Raw genomic sequence first — 12,398 nt, 5'->3', positions numbered from 1 at the left:
CATTAATATTTTAAACCCAGAAACAAGTAGGAATACTTGATTCTGGGTTTAAATTATAATATATATATATATATATATATATATATATATATATATATATATATATATACACATATACACTCACCGGCCACTTTATTAGGTACACCTGTCCAACTGCTCGTTAACACTTAATTTCTAATCAGCCAATCACATGGCGGCAACTCAGTGCATCATTTAGGCATGTAGACATGGTCAAGACAATCTCCTGCAGTTCAAACCGAGCATCAGTATGGGGGGGAAGAAAGGTGATTTGAGTGCCTTTGAACGTGGCATGGTTGTTGGTGCCAGAAGGGCTGGTCTGAGTATTTCAGAAACTGCTGATCTACTGGGATTTTCATGCACAACCATCTCTAGGGTTTACAGAGAATGGTCCGAAAAAGAAAAAACATCCAGTGAGCGGCAGTTCTGTGGGCGGAAATGCGTTGTTGATGCCAGAGGTCAGAGGAGAATGGCCAGACTGGTTCGAGCTGATAGAAAGGCAACAGTGACTCAAATAGCCACCCGTTACAACCAAGGTAGCCAGAAGAGCATCTCTGAACGCACAGTACGTCGAACTTTGAGGCAGATGGGCTACAGCAGCAGAAGACCACACCGGGTGCCACTCCTTTCAGCTAAGAACAGGAAACTGAGGCTACAATTTGCACAAGCTCATCGAAATTGGACAATTGAAGATTGGAAAAACGTTGCCTGGTCTGATGAGTCTCGATTTCTGCTGCGACATTCGAATGGTAGGGTCAGAATTTGGCGTCAACAACATGAAAGCATGGATCCATCCTGCCTTGTATCGGTAACGGTTCAGGCTGGTGGTGGTGGTGTCATGGTGTGGGGAATATTTTCTTGGCACTCTTTGGGCCCCTTGGTACCAATTGAGCATCGTTGCAACGCCAAAGCCTACATGAGTATTGTTGCTGACCATGTCCATCCCTTTATGACCACAATGTACCCAACATCTGATGGCTACTTTCAGCAGGATAATGCAATGCCATGTCATAAAGCTGGAATCATCTCAGACTGGTTTCTTGAACATGACAATGAGTTCACTGTACTCCAATGGCCTCCACAGTCACCAGATCTCAATCCAATAGAGCATCTTTGGGATGTGGTGGAACGGGAGATTCGCATCATGGATGTGCAGCCGACAAATCTGCGGCAACTGTGTGATGCCATCATGTCAATATGGACCAAAATCTCTGAGGAATGCTTCCAGCACCTTGTTGAATCTATGCCACGAAGAATTGAGGCAGTTCTGAAGGCAAAAGGGGGTCCAACCCGTTACTAGCATGGTGTACCTAATAAAGTGGCCGGTGAGTATGAGTATATATATATATATATATATATATATATATATATATATATATATATATATATATATATATATATATTTAATATTATTGTATTTAATATATATATATATATATATATATATATATATATATATATATATATATTTTACTATTTTTTTTTTTATTATTGTATTTATATATATATATATATATATATATATATACTTATATTTATTTTTTTGTGGTCCAAAATACGTGGCCAGTGCTCACCTCACCATGCCAAACCCGTTGCCCACAAACGCCGTATTTTCAAGCTTCCTTGGTTTCCATGTTAGACTCACTGCACCCTTCACTATACATACACTTTGGTTTCTAAGTTTATGTCAAATACTTCACATTCTATCACGCTCCTGAAAATTCTGCTTACGTATTCGCAAAACTATTTTTTTTTTCAATCAAGGACTTTGAAACTTCTAGCAAATAGAATGTGCAATGCCCTAAATATATTCTCAACAGTGAAAAAAATCTTCGATTTCCTGAATCATCAGAAAGAGAGAGATGAATAAAGATAAAACAACAGATTACATAAATAAGCAAGCCGCCTTTGCAGATTTGAAGAATCTTCCGCTAGCGAGGAATACAAGGTGTCTGTAGGGTTTACTTACGTTCCAGCCATGGAAGTTACGTTTCACACTGCATTAAAAGTTCCCTAATTTCTGGAGTCAGTTGATTCATAGCCTTGGCAGCTTCTGCAATAGCTTTCCGGTAGACCCCTTTCTTCTTCCGATTGAACCTCAGTTTGAAAAATTCCGAGAAAGAAGAAAGTTTTGAAACAGATAAACTAGAGGTGGTTGGAGAACCAAACCACGAGACTGTAGCCTCTTGCCAAGAAGGATCGCCATTTTCCTTTTGGTTCACATTAATACTTAGAATACGTGCGGGCCACCATGGAAAACCATGGACTTTCCCCCACACTATATCCCCCACTGAAATAGTCTTTCCTTCTACAGTGATGCAATTCGAGACGCTCTTAGAATGCAGTCTAACCGTAAGCGGTGGCACAGTTTTTGGTTCGTCTTTAGAAGAGGACACTGAAATATCATCACCGGGGATAAGATCACAAAAATCCATCCTGTTCAACTCCAAGCAAGAAGATTTGGACTCTTCCAAACTATCGTTACTGCACAAGGACGCACTAGAAGAATCGGCTTTTCTTTTGCGGTAACTGCCCAGGAGATTTAAGTTGTGTCCCTCTTGGGTGTGCGGAAATCCTTTAAAGTCATCATCTTCTCCTGAGCTTCCCAAGGAGACATCATGGTAGCTTCTTTCGGCAGCATCGTCCATATAAAAAGCAGAGGAATCTGTCTCCGATTCCCTGCTGCTCTGAAGCACATTTATCTCATCTATTAGCTCAGATTTATAGATCGAAACACTCTGTCCATCGCTAATCCTTTGGGGCTTTAGTCTGATTTTGGGAGGGGGAACATCTACATTGGAATGCAAAGGCTTAGTTAGCTTTAACTTTGGAATGGAAGCCACCTGACTATTCGTCGATCTGTCCATCAAACGTTTCGGTGTTTGACAACTGTCTGCATCCTTCGACATCTCATGGTCCCCACTTCCATTTTCTTGAGTTTTATTTGGACAAAAAGGCTCAACGGAGCCGTGTACACGTGAAGGAATCTTCACTACCTCCCCTTTACCTTGCGGCGTGCTATAAGAGATCTTAATGACCGGACTCCTATGCACCAAGTCTTTAGTAGGACTTTTATGTACAAAGTCTCTAGAGGCACTGTTTTCCTCCCTCCTCTCCTTCCCGATCTTCTTCTCCTCAGGATCCGATTCCACCTTTTGACGTTCTTTCTCCTCACCGTGAAGCCTCCTACTACTTCGAAGGTTTTGTTTCTCTTTAGGAGTCTCCTCTGTATTTAATGTATTTTTGCATTTCTCACAAAGGACCTGCCTAGGCCGTAGTCTTATCGTACTCATTATGAGCCGACCGGGGTCTCTGTTTCTTGACATTCGCCTTTTTGTCCTTTTGATATTGCGAGGAGGGGGCTGAGGTACCCACTGATTATAAGAGTGCCTCAGCCATAGAGGAGGGGGGAAAGGAGCACCTTCAAAGTACGGAGGATAAGGTGGCGCGGTCCCAGGAGGCGGAAGGATCGGAGGAACTTGATCAGTGATACTTGTTACAGGGAGACCAGTGTCTTGAGTAGGCGTTTCAGATACAGGGTGTGAAAAATTGGCATCTCCAAGAATACTGTTACAGGAACTATTGCACGGTGGGTCATCGTCTTTTGGAACTGAAGCTGGTGGCACACAGAACAAACCAGACCTAGCGGGGCAAACAAACAAAAACATTGTGATTTATCGAGCGAGACAAGTTTTGAATAACATTTTTTGTCTTACCAGTGTACATAATTTAATATATCCACATCTAAAATAGAATATTGCTGTGGTATTTGAAAGAAACCAGTCGTACAATGCCGATTCATCAAGCCAAGGTTTGTTTAGTTACATTTCCAGGGATTTTTTTTGCACTTGCAAAAAGTTGTTTGTGCAAACGCGGAGACCTGATAAAATCATCTCAGCCCTTTGTCTTACTTGACATGGGCATGAAAGAAAGAGCAGATTATATACACTCTTCACAATACACATTAGCCAGGTTTTTAATACAATTCATTAAAACTACAGAATAGGAGAAAAAAAAAAAAATAAAAACACCAGTATTGTCTTTTGGGGTTTCAACTTTACTGTGAGATAGTAGGAATAAGAGGATTTTCACTATCCCCTACACTTGAATGAACGGCCAGTATATTATCCACAATTACGGATTCCTAATGCAGACAATACGAGCCCATTCTTTTCTATGTAGTTTTTGTGGCTGCGTATTTGGGCAGTAGGAAAGAGCTGCAGAATACGGAGCATGTCCTATACCGATGCAACTCTTTTTCACGGCCCAGACACACGGTCACAAAAACTCCATAGAAAAGATAGGGCTTGTATCGTCTGTGTTGTGGACCCGTCATTGCAGATCATATATGGAAATAAACGACGTTTATGTGCATGAGGCCTACGTCCTTTCTGACAAACCTGCATGGTTTAGGTCAGGAGGGGGTTAAACGTCTAGGATGGCTCCTGCCATATATATCCCCCCACCCTACCAATTACAGTATGATGCGAGTATGCAAAAATGTTGCAATAAATGTAGCGTGACATTCTTGACGAGTTACCCACACCGATTCTCACTAACAAGACTATTTGCCCATAACGGATGATCTGTTCACATACTGTCCCATTCCTTTCTATGGTCTCATACACATGACAGCCTTTTTTTTACTGTTCTTTCTAAGGCCCGGTTCACATCTGTGTTTAGTATTCCGCATAGGGATCCCCTGAACGGAAAACTGAACGGACTGACAAGTGGTGAGCAATGAAAGCACACGGTCCCCATAGACTAAAATGGGGTCCATGTGTTTTCCACATGAGTCATATGGAGAGGAAAGTAGATCGTGAAGTACTTTTCTCTCCGCATGCGGACAGCGCATGGAAAACACATGGACCCTATTATAGTCTATGGGGTCTGTGTGCTTTCATAAGCTCACCACTTGTCAATGCGTTCCGCCTGAATGGAATACCAAACGCACATGTGAATCGGGCCTAAGGGCGCCGTGAGCCCACACACCAAATTGAGTCCTATTCTTGTCTAGGCTCATTCATTGAATTGTATGGGTCTGTGAAGAACATGGCTGCCGTGTCCTGTCCACTCCGTATTTCATGGACCCGTATAGGGAACACGTGTGTGCATGTAGCCTAAAAGAGATAAGCATGGCAGAGATAAAAAGAATATTAGAAATGATACATTTCCCCCTTGTTGTTACACATCACTACAGGCTACAAAGTAACACCTGGGTGCAGAATTTACCATAAAAAATAAAAATGCAGCTTAAATCGTTAACTAACTAAAACCGCAGCAATACGCTGTGTGTGAATGCAGCCGTATGCCGTCTTCTGCCCAGCAGTGAAGGTAAATGGAGTGAACACAGAGAAGGACAGCAGATCATATGAAAGCAGCCTGCCACCCATCCCCCACGTCACCGTGCAAGGCTTACATTCATTAAAGCTGATTATATCCAAGGCCTTGCCAGCTGCTTTTTTTTATCTTCCTCTCTCCTGATCACCTCTCTAGATCACAGTAATGCCCACCCAAAGTTTTATGCCCAGCGTCTAATAAACATAAAAAGGTAGTCTACAGAAGTTGGCATAGTAAAACTAAACTGAAGACATCTGACATATGCCTTCAGCAATCCGTCTATTGTCCGGACAGCTCCTTCATACCCTATATGGCAATGTATTACACACATATCCTAAGTATTATGTCTGTAAGAAATACGCATTTATCTCTGCTGCCTTATATAGCACCATGCCATTGGTAGGCTCAAGCTGATCTCTCTCCAAAAAACACTGCAAGTCGTCTCCCCCTTCTCCGCCATGTCTGGACCAAATCTGGAAGACAATCCACCTTTTCAATTAGCGACAACGATTTATACTGTACATGTTGGAAGTCTCTGTACAATTACATGTTCCTTTTGCCATGTTATTAGAACATCACACACATGGTCGGAGGCCGGGCAGCTGTCCCAGGAACCATCTGCCTATCCATGGCCCACACCACTCCGTGTACTTATCTGGAGAGGGGTAATTGCTCTGACCATTTAGATCACCCCAGGAGTGGATTTGAATAAAGCTGGCCCTATGAATGAAGAGGACATAGGGGGCGCTCTGCTCCCCCCTAACAAAGTGCAGCTCTCACCATGTATTACAGTATTGCTCCTGCAATAAAACCCTTTGTTCCAAAGGGAAACCCACAGTGACTAAGGTGTCTGATTCACGCTCACAGATCGATGGGGGTGGGGGTAAGGTAAAAAAACAAAGGCCCAGATATACTAGTCATTAGACAGCCAAAAGATAGGCCTTCTGAAAATGTGCCACAGTGGCTTATACTGACTTTAGACTGTCTATGGGAAGAATATGCAAATCTGCCTTCCCTGATGTAATTAGGAAGACAGCTGCTGCCTCAGTATTGCAAACCAATAGAGGGCGCTCACTGGAATGTGCAAGCCTGTCTTATGACAGGATTCCAGTAAAATAACCCTATAATGGCTGCTCCCTTTAGCATCATGCCTGACCTTCCAAGAGGCCTTTGTTTTGCAATGACGCTGGGATTATTACCAGGTACAGTCTCTCAATCGAGGACAGCTGTTACGATGTACTTGGATCTCTTCAGCCCGATGTAGACTGTCTAGTCTGAATGGGACTGGCACCAGACCCCAGATAGGTAGGGTAAGGTCACCCGAATACAATGGAGATTTCCACTTGTGAATCGCTGCCTCTGTTACCGAGATAATGATGGTTTTGTTAATATACAAATGAGCTCTATGGAGCAACAAGGAAGTTACCGCGTAGTACTTTGGAGCAATAGCAACATCCTCATTGCTTTAAAAAGTTCATTTGTATATGGACAAAAACAGCCGAGGCAGCGATTCACAAAAGGATGGGGGGCAACATTTGCTTCAGGTGACCCTAACCTATCTAACTGCTGGGATCTAGTGACAGACTCCCTATAAGCAGGACTGTAGGGTCAGAACCAGTTCTGAGCAGAGTTTAAGTTAAAAAAATTAATTTCCAATTCAGACTTCAATTATTATTTTTAATTATGTTATACAATTTGTAACAGTGAATAATTAATTTTCTATATAGTAATGTAATGTAGTACCTGTGCCTGGTGCAGTCAATCCTTATTTACTCTATCCACATTTTATCCTAGAGAAAAGTGACAGAGGTGTGTGACCGATGTGCAGGTCAGCGGGGCAACGTGCCACCGATGTGCAGGTCAGCGGGGCAACGTGCCACCGATGTGCAGGTCAGCGGGGCAACGTGCCACCGATGTGCAGGTCAGCGGGGCAACGTGCCACCGATGTGCAGGTCAGCGGGGTAACGTGCCACCGATGTGCAGGTCAGCGGGGTAACGTGCCACCGATGTGCTGCTCAGTGGGGCAACGTGCGGCCTATGTGCAGGTCAGTGGGGCAACGTGCGACCGATGTGCAGGTCAGTGGGGCAACGTGCGACCGATGTGCAGGTCAGTGGGGCAACGTGCGACCGATGTGCAGGTCAGTGGGGCAACGTGCGGCCGATGTGCAGGTCAGTGGGGTTATAGGCGTTTGGGGAGCTATAAAGGTCTATGTCCAGCCTTTTATAAGGGCAGAGGATAATTTCAAGAGCTTATTCCAGATCAGTGCCCAGTTATAAGGGTGTGTTTGCACATTCAAGTTTTTTGTTGCAGATTTTGAAGCTGAAACCATAACTGGACTGCAAAAAAAGAGAAGTGTCCTCTGTCCTTAAGGTGTCAAACAACCGGCCATGTGTGGGCTGAAGAGGATGACAGTGTAGGATTGGCCATGGCCGCTTTATTGGAACCCATTGCATTCTGGTGAGTTATGGTGCTGTTAGCTCCCGAATGGTCATATCGCTCCTGCCAGTAAGATATGATGTAGCGAGTGTTCAGAAGCTCACTGCATCCATATCTCACTAGTCTAGCAAATATGGCAAGTACATAGACTGTTTCCAGGCTGGGATTTGGCCATCTGTATGAAGCCCTGGATTTTATCTCCCATGATGATCCATACCTGGTTTTGGCATCAAAAACTGCATTAAAAAAAACCTGAATCTGGAAACACATCCTATAGATAACTCACACTTGGCAGCCACAGCGATGGGACGAAACTCTGTCCACGCAAAGTCACCAATGGCCACACAAAGTGGCATCAGCAGAAAGGTCTGACACCAGGACACACAATGATAAGATTTTTGAAGAGACCGCAGCCTCCACACGAGCACTATGGTTCCTTCACTGAAAACAGACATAATGCCATACATTGTGCCTGTGCTGGGTTTTATAGTTCAGCCATATATATCCCCCCCACCCTACCTATTCAGTATGATGGGATTGAGTATGGGGATAGGTCATCAGTATTAAATATGGATTTGGGACCGAAAGCAATTTAAGGCTAAGGCTCCACATAGTGAGATACAACAAAAAAGCACTGCGGGAAAAACTGTGACGGAAACGCATTGTGGTTTCTACCAAATGGCTTTTCACATAAAATCCACCAAGTTTTCTTCTACAGACTTTCAGCGTTTCCTTAAGTATAATCACAGTGAACTCCAAGAACGCAACAGTTTAGGAAATCGCAGCATTTCTGCTGCACGTATTTTCCTGCAATGTGTGGACAGGATTTGCTAGACTCCCATCCACTTTGCAGAGACTGTGATACACTGGGGTTTTTGCAGCGGCATTTACACCACGTGGGGCCCGGCCATATAGGCTAATGAGAACCGTAAATGAATGTGAACCGTTCCTGATCGTCGCCCATTCTAAGCATAGACGTATTTGTGATTGCTCTTCCCTAGACTCGCAATCACTGCCCATTTACACGTACAAGCGCCAGTCGTCACGCTATTCCTATTACCAAGCAGGAAATCTTCCAAGTGTCCTCACTGTATGGCAGTGACATTACATACTATACAGTCAGTACAGTCCTGGTTCACTAATCTGGGTTGGCAGAACTGTACAGTCAGACCACATCAATCTGCCAACACTCCCGTTTCTACGTTGGCTCTCTGGGCTCATTCACATGGTTGTATTGTACAGAGATGATATAGGACTTTTGTAGAGGTGCGCGAGGCCTCTATAATTTGATTCTTTCAGATTCCGGTCAAATCCATTCTAATTCTAGGTGAGACTCTCTCAATACAGTCTCCGAGGAGTCTGGATGGCCCCATGCCAATAGCCAGCAGCCTGTATAGTCATTTGAAGCTGGAGGTAATAAAAATGGCTTCCTTCTCATCTCCTCAGTCTAGGTTCAGTGACCAGAGATTACAGGAATGTTTAAGAATCACTGAAGATCTAACAAGGTAAAGGCAAAATGGCTTCTTTTGTTAAGTAGACACCCTGTGTTCCATGATTGTATTCCAAGGACAATGTGCAAATTTATCATCTGCTTATCTGTAATGGGGAGGGGGGCATAAACCACCGTCATGGACACCTACTGGAACACAAGTCATACATGAATACACAACAGATCCACAATTCCCTAATAGTGCGCCCATCTATAAACCAGGCATCAATCTGCAACATGCGCCCTGCCAGCTGATGGGAAATTTGATCAAATTTGCAGAATGGAAGCTTTAGGCAGCTGTAGGTAAACGACTAGAGGAGACCCATCCCAAATATAACCCCCACCAAACCAAACAAACAAACAATACTAAGGGTGGCTGCACATCTGCCTGTTTAATCCTGTCCTCTGTTCCTATGGATTAACAAAGCCAGATCCCAAGGGACCCTCACTGACTATAATGGGATCCGCTGGGTACATGTGGTTTCCTCTGTGATTTCCCAAACCAAGAAGTTGTGCTTTCAGGCCGTTTTTGGCCACGATTTTAGATGAAGTCTCCAACCAATATGTGAACGCACCTCAATGGAGTTACTGCAAATAAAAACTTATTAAAATCCACTGTGTGTAAATCCAGCCTCGGGGTATTTGCCCATGGGATTGAGACACTGGAGATTTTCCATATGCATTTTGCAGGCTGGAAATCTACAGTGTGCACAGGAGCAGGAAAGCGGGTGAGATTTTAACAACAGAACAATACAGAATCGGCATTATGTTGCAGATTTTAACAGCGTATTCCAACCTTAGGCCTGATTTACGTCTGCATTCAGAGAGTCCGCTTGGGGACCCCCGAACTGAATACCAAACACATCGACAAGCGGTGAGCAATGAAAGCACATGGATCCCATAGACTAGAATGAGGTCCGTGTGTTTTCTGCACGAGTCATGCGAAGAGAAAAGTAGTTCATGAATTACTTCCCTCTTCGCATGATTCGGGCGGACACCGCACAGAAAACACATGGATCCCATTATAGTCTATGGGGTTGTTAATGTGTTCAGTATTCCCTTTGGGGGGGTCCCCAAGCCGACTCTGCCAACTAAAACACTGAACGCACACGTGATCCAGGCCTTAGCTAAGCAGAATGAAATCTGCAGCAAATTCCACATGTAAACATATGGCTTTGGCAACAAATTTTGCAACAAGTTCCACTGCAAATCCACAATGGATATTTTGTTACATACATTTCACCGATGTGCTCAAATAAAGTAATTTCTCCAAGGGTATGTATATGGAGCACATTAACCTCAGCGGACCCGCCACTGCGCGATACAACAGCGGCAAAGTGGAGGAGACACATATAAACTCATCCGCTCTCTGCACACAAAACGGCAGCATGTGTCTATTCTAGCGCAGGTTTTCCAGCTGGCTGGGACTCCTATGATGCGACCAGAGATCACTGCGCCGCCCTGCGACTCCTTCACCAACGTAAGTGACCGTAACTTCTAGTTGCCAAAAGATTGAGCCCTGTTTTGGCAAGAGTCACAATGTGACCTATAGGAATTCCAAGGCCACGTGGCAATCTTTGGTTGTAGCCCCAGTCTTACGCCCGGGTTCTTATTGTACCCTTTACAGCACATAGTGTGAACAGCGACTACCCTTAAAATCTACCCCATTTTGGACTCATTTTTGCTGTGATGGAATTCTGGAACATCCAGTGTCGATTTCCTGCAACAAAATATCAGCAGTGGACACGTCCTGTGTGAACATACCCCAAAGAAAGCATCTAATGCCCAGATTATAATAGAAAGTGGCAGTGATCTATGTTGCAGGTATATCGTGTATTCTATGCGTAGAATCGATCAGAAAATCTGCCATAAAGTACACTACAATGCTAGTGAAGGGAGTTGTAGAAAACTCGTTCACACATGGTCTCTTAGGTCATGCCACAGACTTTCAAAGTCACAGCATGCCCTAGGTGTGACAATGTGCTGATAATTGTCACTGTGAAACACAAAATAGTAAAAAAAATTTTAAAAAAAAGTTCTTCAGAAATGCAGCAAACATTTGCAGCTGAGGATTGTCCCCTGCGAGACAATACAAAGACTCAGTAGCCCTCATACTTGACACCATTACAACTGTAGCAAAATGGCTGCCATTGTTGCACTAGAAGTGAGCATATATCTTCCCCAGAGGTGTGGGGGGTGCGGAGGTAGCAATGCCTACTGGGCCCTGCAGTATCGGGGGGGCGCTCTACCACATAGCACATGATCAGTGGGGGCCCCATTACAGATTTTACACATTACACCTCTGCCAGCAGCTGGCCTTTATAAGATCGGGGGCGAATCATGTCAACCCAACTACTCAGATCAAAGACATCCCGGAGAACTTGTGTCATCCTATCAGGACAAGGAAAAGCAGAATGACAACCAATATGGCCGCACTAATGACACCCAATCACCCAGCTTTCCCAGCATCCCAAATAGGGGAAACATGTGACAAAGCTGCTGAAGTAGGAGGCTGTGGGTGACAAGCCCTGTAAGGGAGTACTGGCAGCCATATTGGTGGTCACCCATCTCTCCAGGAATCAGATAGGAGTGCATGGAGTATAACCCTGTAGAAGTTGCAGAGGTCTGGCTATGTGTACACAGGTGTAGCTATGGCAGGCAGCAGCAGGCTACTCACTTCTTGCTGCAGTCCAGCAGGACGCCAGTATAGCTCCTCTCCCCGCAGCTCAGAGTCACCACCAGAGTGTCATTCACTATCTGCTCCAGCAGGACCGGTACCAGGGAGCCGACCCGCAGCTCCTGCCCGTCCTCGGCCTCCATGCTCCCTCCGGCTTCCGGATGCCAGCTCTGGCCCTCCCTCGTCCCCTATAGCCGAGGGCCTGCAGAGTGCACAGCAGCGCCCCCCTGCCCTCTTCCGTCTGACCTCCGGCTACACCAGCACCGCGGCCGCCTCCTCCTCCTCCTCCTCCTTCCCTGTCGCTGCTCTGGGATTGCGATGACGACACAACCGGGATTCCCCGCCCCCTCCACTTAGTCTCCACTTCTTCCTTCCCACTGGCTATTGTGACGTCACGCCGGGACAGCAGGCTTTGTGACGTCACAGCGGGGGAATCC

The 12,398-nt window shown here is 44.9% G+C and overlaps 1 protein-coding gene across 1 annotated transcript in view; it reads right to left on the bottom strand.

Moving 5' to 3' along the window:
- Window positions 1-12,137, bottom strand: part of PWWP2B (PWWP domain containing 2B) — a 37,196-nt gene extending 25,059 nt beyond the window's left edge. The window contains exons 1-2 of the mRNA XM_075258625.1: window positions 11,962-12,137; window positions 1,988-3,660 (exon numbers count right to left, since the gene is read on the bottom strand). Of these exons, the coding sequence (XP_075114726.1) occupies window positions 2,004-3,660; window positions 11,962-12,104 (1,800 nt within the window). The 5' untranslated portion in view covers window positions 12,105-12,137 and the 3' untranslated portion in view covers window positions 1,988-2,003. The remainder of the gene's footprint in view (window positions 1-1,987; window positions 3,661-11,961) is intronic.
- Window positions 12,138-12,398: the final 261 nt, after the last annotated feature.

Source organism: Leptodactylus fuscus, chromosome 10, assembly GCF_031893055.1.
Source record: "Leptodactylus fuscus isolate aLepFus1 chromosome 10, aLepFus1.hap2, whole genome shotgun sequence".
Classification (NCBI taxonomy): domain Eukaryota; kingdom Metazoa; phylum Chordata; class Amphibia; order Anura; family Leptodactylidae; genus Leptodactylus; species Leptodactylus fuscus.
This window is presented reverse-complemented; position numbering and strand designations above follow the sequence as displayed.